Here is a 15,084-nt window from a genome sequence, read left to right as displayed (position 1 = left end):
TTCAGTAAGCGTTAAGTAGACAGTTATGTGCACTCTCATTCCACGCTTATTTGCTTACTGTAATAAACTGATAAAATATGTGTGGTTTGTCTCTGTGTATCTGCAGGCATCATGAGTCACATAGATTTCCTTTAGAAATAATGTTGTGTCTGCAGAATTGATTGGTTATTTTCATAAACCATCCAAAGGTACACAAACGACTACTATTATTTAAACATATGCTGTATGAGATTTGTAGGAGATTATCTGCTGGTTACTAGATGCTGCTTGTTCTATTAACTCTGTGGAGGATTATTTTAACCCCAGAGTGATTGCAGGTATGCCCTATGGGTGTCTTTAAGTATTGTAACGGTGTACATTACGAATTCTAGAATTAAAAAAAAAACACGCTGTTTACTAGACTGATGCAACCATTAAATAAGACTACATTACAGTCACACCAGTCTCTGCCAGCTCAAAACCCTGCTAGCAAGTAGAGGACTTGAGAATTCTCATTTTCCAGAACTAAATTCCTTTGTTCGGCATATATACATTGTATTTATTTCTAGTACTGCCACATTAAAGGCCATTGAAAATTAGTGTTCTACAGGAAGGAAGATGTTTTAAACATAATGTCATTATTCTGACTGTCCTTTGCCTATCTGTTGCTCTGTATAGTATGATATTGAAAATAAAAAGTGAATGGGCTCATGAGTGAAATGAAGACTGAAACATGATCAGTGACACTGAAGGGGGCATAGGTTAAAATCACTAAAAATCACAGGAAGGTTTCAGACATGTAGGGGGATTTTTGCTGTATGTGTATGCATATTTATCTAAATCTTGAACTTTGGACTACTAACTTTTTGTGTGTTCATTGCTATTAATGAACAGTATTAAAACCAGCTATATGTCAGCACACAAACTAGTGTACTTCAGATTGCTTGTTTTAACATGATTAGAACAAGCTTGTTAATGAAATATGGGTGAACCATTTCATGAAAAACTTATGTATGTACAGCTCAAATTGAATTAAACATGAAAAGTTAAAAAGTAAGTGTAAACTTAAAAATGAGATTTAAATTACATCTTAAAACCTAAGTTTTATTATTTCAGCAATGGTTTAGGTAATAGGTACTAGTCTGACCCTGCTAATAACCTTTTACGGCTATTGTATTTCTATGTAACAATAAGATATTTATTATTTGAAGTACCTCCTTTCTTATTTCCTGACAACGGAGTTGTTTTTAGAGAGTTTGACCTTGCCAGTTATTTATAGAAATCTAAGCAGATTATTAATCTGTTTAAGTTTGGGGTTTGTATTCAAAGATGTTACGAATTTTCAGGAACTGTGGAGGTCCATACCATTCGTACTTTTTCCATTCAGTTTGCATTAGCAGGAAGTCTGGTCCTGGGATGTCACCGTACTCATTATTTTATAAATATAATTCAAAGGCAAGCTACATAAAGTAGCCCTAATCATATATTTATGCATGTAAAATGGCATTGGAGTAAGAAGATATCTGGTTGTTACGGATTTTGTAAAATTTCACTGTATTGTGTTCTTGGACAAAAATATTAGATATTTTCATGCTTGTCAGAGATCAGTAATTGGACTGAAAAAAAATACTCCATTTGAAAATACGGTGTCTGTATTCTTCAAGTGGTATTGCTACTATTATTTGAAGAGGGACAGAAGTCTAAGTACTTGGCTGTATGTTGTATTGTAAACAGCTGTATTTTCTTCTGATCATACAGGAAAACTAAAAATGTCATTGAGAACATTACATTAGCTCTTTAGGGGGAAGATGATGTCTGAACTTCACCAGTTTACTTTAAAGTGTTAACAAATTATACAGATTCGAAGTTGGGGTTGTGGAGTTTCCTCACTTCAGATGTATTCTGAAGCTGCCTTTACTCTTCACACTGAAGGTTATGGGTAGCTCATTCATTTGTTTCTAAAAAAGCCGATACCCAAGTTTTTGTGTATTAGAGAAAGAAACACTAGCTAAAAAGTTGGAAGTGAATTATATGGAATTTTTTGCAGAAGTGTTTAGTCACATCCTATATGTGATACTCTAATTACAGTCACATAGTGGTGAGTTTCAAGGGGATGTGAAGCCTTTCTGCATTTTTTCCTTCATTATTTGTCTGTCATTTGGTATGATGTGTGAAACTTAATGCACTCCAAAGCCACCTCCGAGTACACACACACTCATTTCCTTGTGTAGTTTTTTTTCAGCTTTCATCAATGAAGTGCTCACCCTTCTAAACTTTTATTAGTTGATCTTTACATCTACTCATTGGAGGTGATGGATATTACTAGCCTGGCTTTACGGTTCAGAAACTGGTGCTCAGAGATGAAGATGAAGTTTGTTATGTGCTTGCTAACTTCTGAAGTTTTTCCACAGGATTCTTTACAGTCTTTAAGTTTCTAGATATTCTCCCATTTCTGTAACACCTTGTGGGTTTAAATCCCAGCTCTTACCATCTTATATTATTCTTAAGTGTTCACTATGTCAGCCCCCCCCTGTTAAATGGCAGTCAGGAAAACATAGCAACTTCTAAGAGTTTTGTAGCGAAGGAAAGATAAAAGCCCATTCTCCTTGAACAGCTGCTTGGAGTCTTGAACATCCTTCTATGTGCAGTTGTCTGTTTCACTTAGTAAGACATTCAGAGCTATGGGTAGGGCAAGAGAAGGTGGATGCTCATCAATGGAAACATAAACAGATATAACCAACAGATGAAGTTCAGTAGCTCATAGTGCATTGACCAGGCAAATGGGTTTTTCATGCTGAGCATTTGGTCTTTTTCAGCCTCCATGTTGTGTTTATGTGGTGTTACTTTTCATGTAATTTCCTAGCTTTTCCGTAACACTTGCTCGAAGAATTCAAATTCACTATTCTGCAGTTTTCTGCACATTCCTTACTATTGCACTTTTGAGCTCATGCTTATGGATTTCCTTAGCAGCAGCATCTTCTGGGAATTTGTTTACACACTGAATGTCTTTTATTCATGCTGCTTCTTCAGGACAGAATGGACCCAAACATCCCTGGGATTTCTCTTACTGCTTGCTGGCAGCAAGACTATTAAAAAAGTGGCAGCATCCTTCTGCTCCATAGAAATGTGTTTTTATACTTTACCGGTGTAATTGTTAAGCAACATTTTTGTGGTTTTAACAAGAGAAGACAACAATTTCTCAGTATACTTTCACAGTATGCAGTGTGTTTGGCGTCACCCTTGAGTTCTGATGCATAGAATGGAAAGAGACTTCTTGTTGGAAACTGTAATTGTTTTAACTGTAACTCTTAAAAAAACCTCTGACAAACTAATGGATAATTGTAGAGTTAAAATACTGAAAACAGATTTCTAATGGAAAGTAAGGCAAATACAGCAAAGTTAAAGCTGCTGTTTCTCAGCAGCAGAAATGTTATTTTTAGATCTGTTATCTGATACCTATTACTGCAGTTTGTTTATGGATTTGAATATGTCCTTACATGTTTCTAGTTCACTAAAATTCCAACTAGGAAGCAGGCACTCTAGCTGAGTGAAAATTGTAATATTTAATCACTCTCTAATCTGTTCTTCCCTTACAAAATTCACCAACTGTTGTTTTATACTTAACAGGTCGCTACCCAAGTCTCTATGCCAACAAAAACACATGAACTGCTTCATCGAATGAGTGGAAAAGGATTAGCAGCTAATTATCACTTCTCAAGACAGCCAGGGATCTTTGGTGATTGTATGGTATCTGTGCAAGTGACAGTAACAAATACAACTGATCAGAAAATAGAGAATATTCACATTGAGGAGAAGAAATTACCTCCAGGCATGAGGATGCATGAATTCAGTCCAATAGGTAATTCTATCCTATCTTTAAAAATAAAAATTAAGAATCTTAATATTTTGTCAGGTTTCAAATACAAGAAGGTGGTTTTGTGTAGTCATACCTATACTCATATATATGTATGTGTGCACACATATACGTATGTATCTGTACATAAACACACACCCATGCAATATCTTTTCTTAGATAATCTGATTTTAACAAAAATTTGATTCAGCTTTCCCCATACTTGTAATTAACTTTGAAAATAATGCCTTAGATCAGAAGTTCTGTGCCTGAAAGCTTACCTGCTTGTTCAGATTCCGTTTGATACAATAAAATGTTTGTGTCTAACTTTGATTCTCTTACAGCCTTAGTCCAGGATGGCTATAACAGGCTGCTATTAAGAATAAGGTTTTGATTTATATATTAGTAATTATTTTCTTTCCAAGATTTATAGAACATTTGTAGTTGTACTATTTTTTTGGTGGCTTAGAGCATTCTCTTTGTTTCCCTTTTGAACTTCTGGCAGCGGAGTGGAAGTGTAAGTTTTAGTCTAGTTTGCATCTACCATATTTCCACAAAGGGTGGCTTCTTAGACTAGGTAGAAAGCAGTGTGTAGTCAGCCCTAACCGAAATTGTTTTACTTTCTGACCTCTGATCGACATGATTTTTACTGATTTTCTGTTAGTGGAAGAGACTAGAAAACCTGAGAAAGAACACCGATCATAGCAACTTTTACTCAAGGGTAGTACCTGTGCACACAACCTGCTTTCTTTTCTCAGCAGTTCTTTGTTTTTGGACATTGTGGTATAGGCAGGAAGAACAAAAGTGTCTCTTATTTCATAACGTCAATTGACATGATCCTTTTTGACACAATCTCCTGTGTTTCAGATGCATTTTTTCTCCTTTAATGAGCTACGTTATTATGTGAACCCATATCACATTAGAAGAACACAGAAACCAGTTCTTAAAGCACAACAATGAAGTATTCTTTGTTTTCAGTAGTTAAAAAGATGTTTGGTATTAAATTGCTGTGTGCTGTTGAAATACATATTTTTTTAACATCGAATAGGTTGTACAGATTTACACCAGATAGCTACAAAAGCAATTGTACAATGCTATAGTTTATTTTAAAGTTAAATTTTTTGAACTATTTGCTTTTTGAAAATCATACTTTATCAAGACAGTTGCTTTTACGAAAGATACTGATTTTTGTGTTAAGTGACCTCTTTGGTGTTTATTCCTCAAGATAAGAAGTCCAGCAGAGTTCTGATACCAAGTTAGTTTTGACCATCAACCTTATTTTAAATCCCTCCCTTTAAACATTTAAAGAAATAAAGTCACAAAGGCTTACAAGCAGAAAACTAGTAATACTGTAAATCAGATCAGATGATACTGTATTCACAATAACAGTCAGTGAACCGTAGTTTTCACTTCTCTCATGTAATAAACATGAAAAAAACTGGAATTTATAAGTTATCCAGTCAAGGCTTCCTGAGTTCCATAAAACAGTCCTACCCTTTAAAGTATTTATCTGTCCAAGACAGACATTACTGTGGTGTCTGTCCTGTGAAGCTGTTCATTTCTTCTGCAGAAAATAAGCTATATATCATCTGTAGTTCCTTCCAAAAATGTTGCTTTTCTTGCTCGACTGCAAATTTTCTGTATTCTTTGTCACTTTATCTAGAACTCAGTTTATACGCTCTGTTCTTCTTATTACCTTCTGTGTTTCCAACATTTGGAATACGCTTTCTATAATGTGCCCAGTGGAACCAGCAGAAGAATTGTCAGTGTACACAGGTATTCCTGCTGGAGTACAAGTCTAGTTTTGCCTCCATCACTGCAATTACTGTTGGCAATTGTCCTGATTTTGCCAGCAGATATAGGCCAAATTACTTAACCTAAGTCCCTATGTGCAGTATTTTCTTGTTGGCTAGGTACCTTTGAAAGCCTTTTTGAAAACATTAAGCTCAAAGACTTTGGTAAATTTTAGTCTGAATTTGAGTTGGAGCCTGTAATCTTTCGATGCTTTACACAGACTTCTTGAAATACTTTGGTTTCTGTTCATTCCCTAGCATTAGTTTAGTCTTTGGACTAACCATACTAATTATCACATTTGGCTCTTTTTCCATTACTGTGTGTATTAATGTAAGTTTTATTACTAATTCTTCTGGTTTACTATTTTATTAACTAAATTTGCAAACAGGTGTTACTGAAAAGGGTATCTCAGTGCTGGCTCTGTACACAAGTAAAGGGATGTAACTTCAGCATATTTTTTTCTGTAACTTTCCTAGCTTGTCTAACACAGATCCTTATTTTGTTGATGGTAACACTATAAGATTGAAATGGCAACATTTCATGTGCACCGCCTGTGAAGAGGGGGTATCTAAAGTCACTGAAACATGCAAGTGTGAGGTTTGCATGATAGCTACTTGAAATAAAACTACAAGTGTTGGCTCTTTTTTATGGAGCTTGTTTTTTAATAAAGGTTTTCTTACTACTTGAAGTTTGGGAGTTTACATCTGGGGTCTTCTGTTGCTTTGCATGTGTACTTTACCTGTTCAAAATTATTTTATGTAGAGTGCCTTGAGCCTGCAGGATCCATTACCGTTTCGATGGGTATTGACTTCTGTGATTCTACGCAGACAGCCAGTTTCCAGTTATGGTGAGTTCTTGGGAAGGGAGGGTAATTTTTTGCTCTTGGAGGCAAAAGTAGTGTATATTGGAAGTTTACTTGGCAGTAGCAGTCTTGGTGTTTATTAAATATTAAAAGAACTGGACAACAATTCACAACGTGATGTATACCCAAGATGTTTTCAGAGGAGTAAGACCTAATTAGTGTTCAGGTTTACTATTACAAGGATTATCAGTCTTCCACATTTTTTTAGCACTTGTTTCTTAAACCACAGATTTGATGGCAAGTACAAATCTAGGTTTGAAGTCACATGGGTAAGTTCAAAAACTTTTTGACAGATTGTGTTTGGGAGGTCCTGATTTTCTTTTGGTGTAAATGATTCCAAGCAGAAGCATGATTAACTCCTCCTCTGATTAGAATTATTTCTATATTACTTTGTTCCTGAGCTTTATTTTTACTTTTTCCCCCTCTTCTTGGGATTCTTCTTAATAGCACTACCATGAAGGGAGCAGTCAATCTGACTAGACTGCTGAACTGTTTTGTGTGTATTCTTCCTTGTAAGAAATCGCAAGTTAAAAAAGCACATAGTGTGGGCAGTTTTATTACCTTGAGTGCTTATTATGGCTGTTTGTGATCTATGTAACATGACTGCATGAAAACAACCCCAAAATTCCTTAGCCGAAGCAGCTTATTCCTCATGCTGTAGGTTCTGTTAAATTATTAGAGAGAGAATGAAAACAAGTAACTAGCTGGCCAGCTAGATTTTGTCTCGTATACTTGATTTACGCCTCTTTTGCTCATTATTGGCACATTAAAGATCCTTCTTTGAATGAGTTCCTGTTGCATTCTAGGCTAGCAAGGAACCTGTTCAACCAGTGAGAACTCTGTTATAAACTAGCATTTGAAACCAAGGAAAATTTGTAGTAGCAGTGTCCAAATGTTAGGAATGAACAGGTGGGGGAAGCTAGAGACCTTTTAAGAGCTATTCAGCCTTATAGTCTTTGATACTATGCAAAGGCACTAAAAACAAAAAAGGCACTAAAAAAAAAAACCCAAAACATTTTTTTACATGTTTTGAAATGGTTTTTGGCATATTTTGTTGCAAGAAGCACTACTTTCTATATTCTGCACAAAAAAGGATATTGGATAGACATTCATGTTGCCGCATTACAGTTTAGGGGAAGCCCTTTGAGAAAGTTCTGTTCCCCTTTCTTGAATACTGTAGAAATTTCAGTGTACTGCTACTAAGCACAGCATCCACAACTTAAAAGTTTATTAAAGATAGTGGGGAAATCTTATTAGTAGAGATGTACCCAAGGGACATCAAAAGAACCACTGCTAAAATAAGATTTCTTGTTCTAGAGGCAAGGAGGGTTTACTATTGAATTCTATTTTTCCATTCCTCAAACCTTTTCCTGTACAAAGGATGCTCATGTGTAGTCATTTTAAACATAATTATACCTGCAGAAAGATGGCTGCAGTCTGTAGTTTATGCACATCACGTTGTTGTAGCTAGTCTGTAAGCAGCTTGCTGGAATTTGGAAACAGCTTTGGACTGTTGAGTGATGCTAGGCTTGTTTGGAAAGGGAAGTTCCCTTCTAGGCAATGCAGTTTCAGAATTGCTTCAGAGTGATAGGCTTTCTTTCCCTAAATGTATGGGGGGGGTTTGTTAAATAAAATATGCTCAGTTCATCAAGCAGGAACTTCTTTTTTTTTTTAAATAGCAGGTTTTTTTCTTTCAAGTACATATTTTCAGTATACTAATGATTTGATTCCAAACTTACAACATTTATTGCTAAGAATCTTAGCAGTGATGAGGATAAGCAATGTAGCATAACACATTGATTTTATGCAGATCATCACCTTTATGTTTTGGGAGGTCTGCTGTATTAGTGATATATAAAAACTGATTACTTTCTCCAACATGGCCTAGTAATTGTTTATTATTTTCCTATTAGACAAACAAGACAGATCAATATTCCTGAACACCAACCAGACTATGAGTAACATCACTGTAAATAGATTTGCCTCAGACCTCAGTGGTGTGTTCATTTTAATGATTTGGACAATGTGAGTCCAATGACAAAGCTCAAGCTAAGTTTAAAATTAAATTAAGAATGGGAATTGCTTACTTTGTTCCTTTGCTAATTGGTAGGGCCTTGTCTCTTTGACACTAGCTTTTAGAAGATGGTATAAAAATATATAAAATGTTCTTTGTTAATGCAGTTTGCTATTTTATTTAAAACTGGTATTGTTCAAAATCCTACTGATGTTCAGTATCATTGGAGAAATTGTGCAGTGTGATGTTTTGGGGGCAATGTCTCAGACAAATCAGCTGCAGCCTTTTAACTTGTCATACTTCTTAAAAAGCTTTTATCCAAAAGGAAGAATGACTTGTAGAAGTTTGTCAAAATTTAGTTTAAGTACTGTGTACACAAAGGTGTCAGTACTCTTGGATTACCTGCAAAGGTATCTTTATGAAATACATTGTCAGTTACTTTGCATTTTTGTTAGGATGTTCAGCAGAATAGTGTTCCTGATCATAATCATTTTCTTTACGTTGTTCTAAGAGGAGCACTTTGTCTTGCATCAAATGTAATTGATCCTGAAGCAGTGTAATCACAATTACTCACTTTCTTAATTGGCCTGCCCAAAATCAGAAAATGGAAACCGATCGGCAGTGTTTAAATCAATAGCTTTGTAGTAAAGCTTGTGGGGGTAGGGACATAGTGGTAATGGGTAGATCAATTGGTCTTAGATGCCAATCATGGACTGTGTGTTTTGCATAGCAAACACTGCCTTTCTGCTTGGGGATGTGCTGTTGTACTAGTGGTTCAATAAATACAGATTGTATAAAAAAACCTAACGTGAGTAATAAAATACTTAGATCTCTTTCTGAATTTGGTATACAAGTCAAGGACAATGAAGGAGAAACTTCCTTATAGAGAGAGGTTCAAAGGGCTAAGCTTTGAAAGACCTCCTTTGTAAATACTATTTTTACTAAGCGAAGCTTACCTAGATAACACATCTAATTAAAAAGAGGTCAAACGCCTTAACTTGAAAACTGTGCCTAATGCATTTATTTAGAATGTGTATTAGGATGCTTACAATGTGTACTCCTAAGAACATCCTTTCATTGCAGTCTTTCTTTTGCCATCTCCTTGCAGAGGCATACTATTTTAGCCACACTGGTGGTCTGCAGAATAGAATAATGTCTGTCAAGGGGAAAGTTAAGAGAGGAATAAATGGAGGAACTTGGTCTTCTATAGTTTTTTGTGAGCCTTACTGTTTCATTTTGGGTTACTTTGTTCAGATTCTGCAAGCAGGATCTACACACCTTAGAAGTATAAAGCAATTTGTTATTGGCTAACTCACATGCAAGGGAGTCCGGTAGCTTGTTGAATCCTGGCTAAGCATTAGTATATTCACCATCCCGTAAGAAACCTCAGTCTTTACTGGCAGGTGGACATCAATGAGCAGAGGAAAGGTTGCAACAGATCTTCATTTTACAAACTGACTGCAGTACTCCACTGACTGTGGACTTTTTTTCTTTTTCATTGTCATACTTTTATATATTTCCACATCAGTGTGGTTTTTTTGAATGCTCAAGCTCCTAGTAATCACCATCTTAACAATCTTACCATTGTTTCTTATTTTATTATCTTGCATGTCTCTACTTTTCAGGTACTCTCAAGTCTTTCTTACAGTTTACCAGTTTCCTTAGATGTCTGAACAAAGATTTGGGAACTTCGCCGTGTCAGAATTTGGCCTTGGATCTTTGTAATGAAGACAATCGAATACCTAGAGAAGAAAGGCAGTGAAGGTTACAAAGGGTTACAGCATATACATGCCCTTATCTTACTTTCTGTACGTTCAGCATTTTGGATTCCTGTCTGCATTTGTAAGACTCAGTAGGCCAATCTCCAGCTCCTTGTAGGTGTCTGGTGAGTGACTGAAGGTGAAGGGGAGATTTCTTCTTTGCAGCTTCGAGAGCTGGAGAAGGAAGCTTGTCCTTACCTCTTCTTCCCTATTCTTTTGATCGCCCCTTTTCAGATTTTCTTAGCTGTTCCCAAAACCAGGGGTCCAAAAAACACAGGTTTGAAGATAAAATTAATTTACCTATCACTGTTTTCATCTCCTCGTTGCTTTGAAGAGGATGCAGGATGTTGTTTAGCTGTCTTTGAAACAGCTTGGCATAGGGAACATGGATATGTTTCCCCTAGTTTTCTCAAGGTTTAAGTGCAAAGAGTACAATCAAAGCTCTCAAGAAGAAAGAGAAATGGAACGAAAGCAACAACTTCTGTGTCTTCTATTCTTGCTCAGAATAATGAGATGTGAAAACAGTGTGACATGCAACAGAGAATTTTACAGGCATGAGTTGGTTACCTTATATTGGCATTTCCTATGTCACAGTGTTACTTGAAGAGCTGGGACCTTGTACATATTCTTCTACTGTTGTTCTGCTGATAAAAAAGAAAAGAAAGCTGTCTGTTCACCTTGTCTGCCCTGGACTATATAAAGAAAGCATTTTGCTGATGACTCCAGAAGAGGTTGGTGTAGCAGGAAGAATATAGCATTTTATTAAATGAAGTAAATTCCATGAATGAGACTTGAAAACCTTGTTAAATCTGCTGGCTGCGAGTTCCATCATATCATAAAAGCTTTTGCTTTATATTTTGTTTTCCAAGAAAAAGATTTTTCACAGCAGGGAATTCTCTTACCTCACTCTGCATTGAGTTAAGAATCTTCTGAAGCATAACTTCTACCTGCGAAGAGGACTAAATGAAGAGGATCAGTTGGGTGGCAGTCAGTATTTGTATTGAGTGCAAGCATGCATTCAGGTGTAGATGCTTGCACAAAAGCATCTGATTAAAATTACATAGTAGAATATGTTATGGAATATATTAAAAGCTAATGTTAGAGATGCAGCTCTGTCTTCTCATCACTGTCACTTGCATTTTCATTTGTTTCTTGTTGTTTCCTTCCCTAGTGCTTTGTCAGCAGATCACCAAGTTGTTTACAGGTGTTGGATATTAAGACAAGCAATCTGGTACTCTTGTCTTTATTTCATTATTCTAAAGTAGTCAGTTGGCCCCGTTCCAGAAGGCAATTATATCGAGATAGACAGCTGACCTGGAAAAAACAAGGCTGGGTATGAACGACTACTCTCATTTCTTCTGTCGCTCTGGCCTTTTTTCTTACAAAAGCAGGGTGCCCCCTTCTCCTTTCTTCAGCAAGAAAATATAAGCAAAGTCTCCTAGTCTTCTCCATTCCATGTTTTGCAGGAACTTGCTGTGTTGCTCTTCCTCTTCAGTTCTTTTTTTTTTTATCATCTGTGGAGATTTCTTGAATACATGACAAAAATAAAGTAGCTGGTTTTAGATAGATGTATTCTGGGTCAAGCAGCAACTAGGAGTGAAACAAAAAAGGATAATATAAATAGCAAGAAGAGTATTCACCAGCCTCTTATTAGAATAATAATTTTTAAAAAGCTTTGAAAATCAAAACTTTAAAGACTGCCATTGTGGAATCTTATAAGAACTTATTCACAAGTGATAATATTATTTGTATTAGTTTTAAAGAAGACACTGCCATGATTTTCCTCCAGTCTTTTGTTACAGCAGAGAACTTCTTTCCCAGGAAGCCTTTGGAGTCAATCCATTTGAAGGAATAAGGAAAATGGACACTGGTTTCAAATGATAAGTGCTAGCTGCTCCCACTGCAGCCATCTAAAGAGAAGTTAAAAACTGTCATCTTCTTAACGCACTAGCCTTGCAGTGTCATTTACCACAGGGATCGTAAGACTCCTTGTGTGCCTCTGTGAGCATTATCTTGTGAGAGATCAGCCCTGAGGAGAAGGACTTGGGGATTCTGGTGGACAAAAGGCTCAACATGGCCTGGCAGTGTGCACCTGCAGCCCAGAAAGCCAACTACATCCTGGGCAGAATCAAAAGCAGCATGGCCAGCGGGTTGAAGGAGGTGATTCTCTCAGTCTGCTCAGCTTTTGTGAGACCCCACCTGGAGTTGTGTTCACCTCTGGAGGCCCCAACATGGACCTGTTGAAGTGGGTCCAGAGGAGGCCACAAAGATGACCAGAGGGCTGGAGCAGCTCTCCTATGAAGACAGGCTGGGAGAGCTGGGGTTGTTCAGAAGAGAAGGCTCCACGGAGACCTTATAGCAGCCTTCCAGTACTTAAAGGGGAGCTTATAACAAAGATGGAGACAAGAGTTTTTTGCAGGGCCCGTAGTAATGGGACAAGGGTTAACGGTTTTAAACTAAGAGAGAGTAGATTTAGATTCGATATTAGGAAGAAATTCTTTACTGTGAGGGTGGTGAGACACTGCAACAGGCTGCCCAGAGAAGCTGTGGATGCTCCATCCCTGGAAGTGGTCAAGACCACACTGGGACTTTGAGCAACCTGGTCTAGTGGAAGGTGCTCCCCCCCATGGCAGGGGGGCTGGATCTAATTGATCTTTAAGGTCCTTTCCAACTCAAACCATTCTATGATTTATCATTTTTCATCTGAATTCGTTACATCAGAAAAGATAAATTCATGTGATTCTTGGAACTCCATCATGAAAGGGGTGTAAGTCTTTTCAAAATACAATATGTACTTTTTAACAGTTATTAAGGCAACAGTAAGAGTAATGATATGTAACATGATTTGTCCATAAGTTCAAAATTACATACAAAACAGATTTTGTGAACTAGTGGTAAGGTACTGTTCTCAGACATCCCTGTTTGATTCTTCTAGAGCTTTGTTCTGCAGACTTCTCATTAAGCATACCTGTTCTGCTAAGGATGTAACTTATCAATTGCACTCACTAATACCAGAAAATGCAATCTTTAATTTTTGAAATCTAAAGCCAATTTTGTTTTGTTGGTTTGAGAATCTTTGCTTGTTTTCTGATAAGCTGCTTCAGCTTGTTCTTCCAGGAAATTTAGAGCAACACCACCTGAGAGGTTCAGTGCAGCTTGAACTCATTGCCAGATTCTTAAATGTTGACGTACAAGCTGCAAACCACTTCTGCAGTTTTTTGTTTAAACATCATTTATATTAATTAGAATATCCAAAGTATAAATAAGTAAGTTAAATACACTGGAATTTAGTTTACTAGTTATTGGGGAAAATCATGTAGTTGTACCGCAACACTCAATTTTAGTAATAAACTTTTCCATTAGATATCAGGTGAAATCACCATCTTTGAAGATACTCAGAGTTGAAACGGACAAGGCCCTGAGTAGTGTGAGCTAAGGTGGCCCTGGGTTGAGCAGGAGGTGTAGGAGCAGGCCATTTCCAGATGCCCCTTCCGGCCTGAATTGTTCTATGGAACTAGGAAGTTACTTTTGTTAATTTAGGTCTTACTGGAACTCTAACATAAAGATGTAATAAGAGATGCAGATTAATAACAAAAGCTGTATTTTTAGCCTGTAAAGTATGTAATAAAGACAGTGCTAAAAGGGAGAGTGATTTTCTTTGGCTGGAAAATAAATTTACTGAAGTATGCTGAAATGCAAGTAATGCAAAGTAAACCAGATGTTGGCTCAAGTGAAATTAAGAACAAAGTGGGTTTGAAGAACAACTAGCCATCAGAATTTCTGCTTGCATACTATGAAGAGTTCATGGTTTATCTAAGAGTATTGGTTAGCTTTTTAATCGCTAGGGGAAAGGGAATGTTTGTTAACACCAGAAGTGTCAAGTGGTCCTGTCAAGCAGTTACAGCCATACAAAACCCAACCTATGCTCATGCTTTTGTTCCTTCTTATTGTGAAAAGATAGTTATAAGCATTTCAAAGCAATCTAGTCATTGATGTTGTAAGTCAAGTTTATGTATAAATGGCATGTCTGAGCAATTTAAGACATGAATCATTGTAAACAAAACTGTTTATCTTTTTTATGCTGAATTATGTAGTGCATGTCTTGCTTAAATATGAAAGATAATATTGGTTGAACGTTCCGTTGAAGAACAATGAAGGTGGTGTGAAAAGTTCTAAATCATGTAGTTCAAGTAGTATATATAGAAGGCTAAACATTATGAAGCAGTTTGATCCATCAGTTCTTAAGCTGATGCAGTTCTTGATCAGTTTTTAAGGGAAAAATTAAAGAAAAAAAGTACTACTTCCTTATTTTACAGTGCACTTGATCAGGCCAGCGAGTCAAATAATCCCTGATCCTTTCATATGGCAATGACTTTAGAGATGGATGTCATTTAAAGTATTGGGGGGGGGGGGGGGGGGGGGGAAGTGACAATTCGTTAGCTAAGCAGATTTTTAAAAGCACCACTTCCTAAATGATCTTTGTAAAGGAAATACTAGCCAGGTTTGAAAGGATTGTTTCACTGTATGTTTAATAATTTTCAACAAAGTTAGCATTAAATGCTGAATTTTGTTTGAAAAGCCCATATTTGAGAATGCGTCCGTAAGTATAACATACCAGAAGTCAGAAAGTGAGAATGCAGTAGTTCCTAAGTATTTGCTTGTGAAATTGGGTAATTATGGTAAGTATTAAAATTTTAATAGGACCATAAAATGCTTTCCTGTTTTCAGGGGCTTATCTTGCATCTTCAGGAGGGAGACACATTATGTTTTTTGTATTACTGATCTAGCACTGTTTTTTCCATTAGTGTGCCTTATTTCAGAA

At 36.6% G+C, this 15,084-nt stretch overlaps 1 protein-coding gene across 5 annotated transcripts in view; it reads left to right on the top strand.

The window, feature by feature from the left end:
* Positions 1 to 15,084, top strand: part of AP3B1 (adaptor related protein complex 3 subunit beta 1) — a 159,520-nt gene that overhangs the window by 125,861 nt on the left and 18,575 nt on the right. For all 5 annotated transcript variants that reach the window (XM_037373272.1, XM_037373274.1, XM_037373273.1 and 2 more), the window contains exons 23-24: positions 3,607 to 3,838; positions 6,389 to 6,473. In XM_037373272.1, the coding sequence (XP_037229169.1) occupies positions 3,607 to 3,838; positions 6,389 to 6,473 (317 nt within the window). The remainder of the gene's footprint in view (positions 1 to 3,606; positions 3,839 to 6,388; positions 6,474 to 15,084) is intronic.

Source organism: Falco rusticolus, chromosome Z (assembly GCF_015220075.1).
Source record: "Falco rusticolus isolate bFalRus1 chromosome Z, bFalRus1.pri, whole genome shotgun sequence".
NCBI classification, from domain to species: Eukaryota; Metazoa; Chordata; class Aves; order Falconiformes; family Falconidae; genus Falco; species Falco rusticolus.
This window is presented reverse-complemented; position numbering and strand designations above follow the sequence as displayed.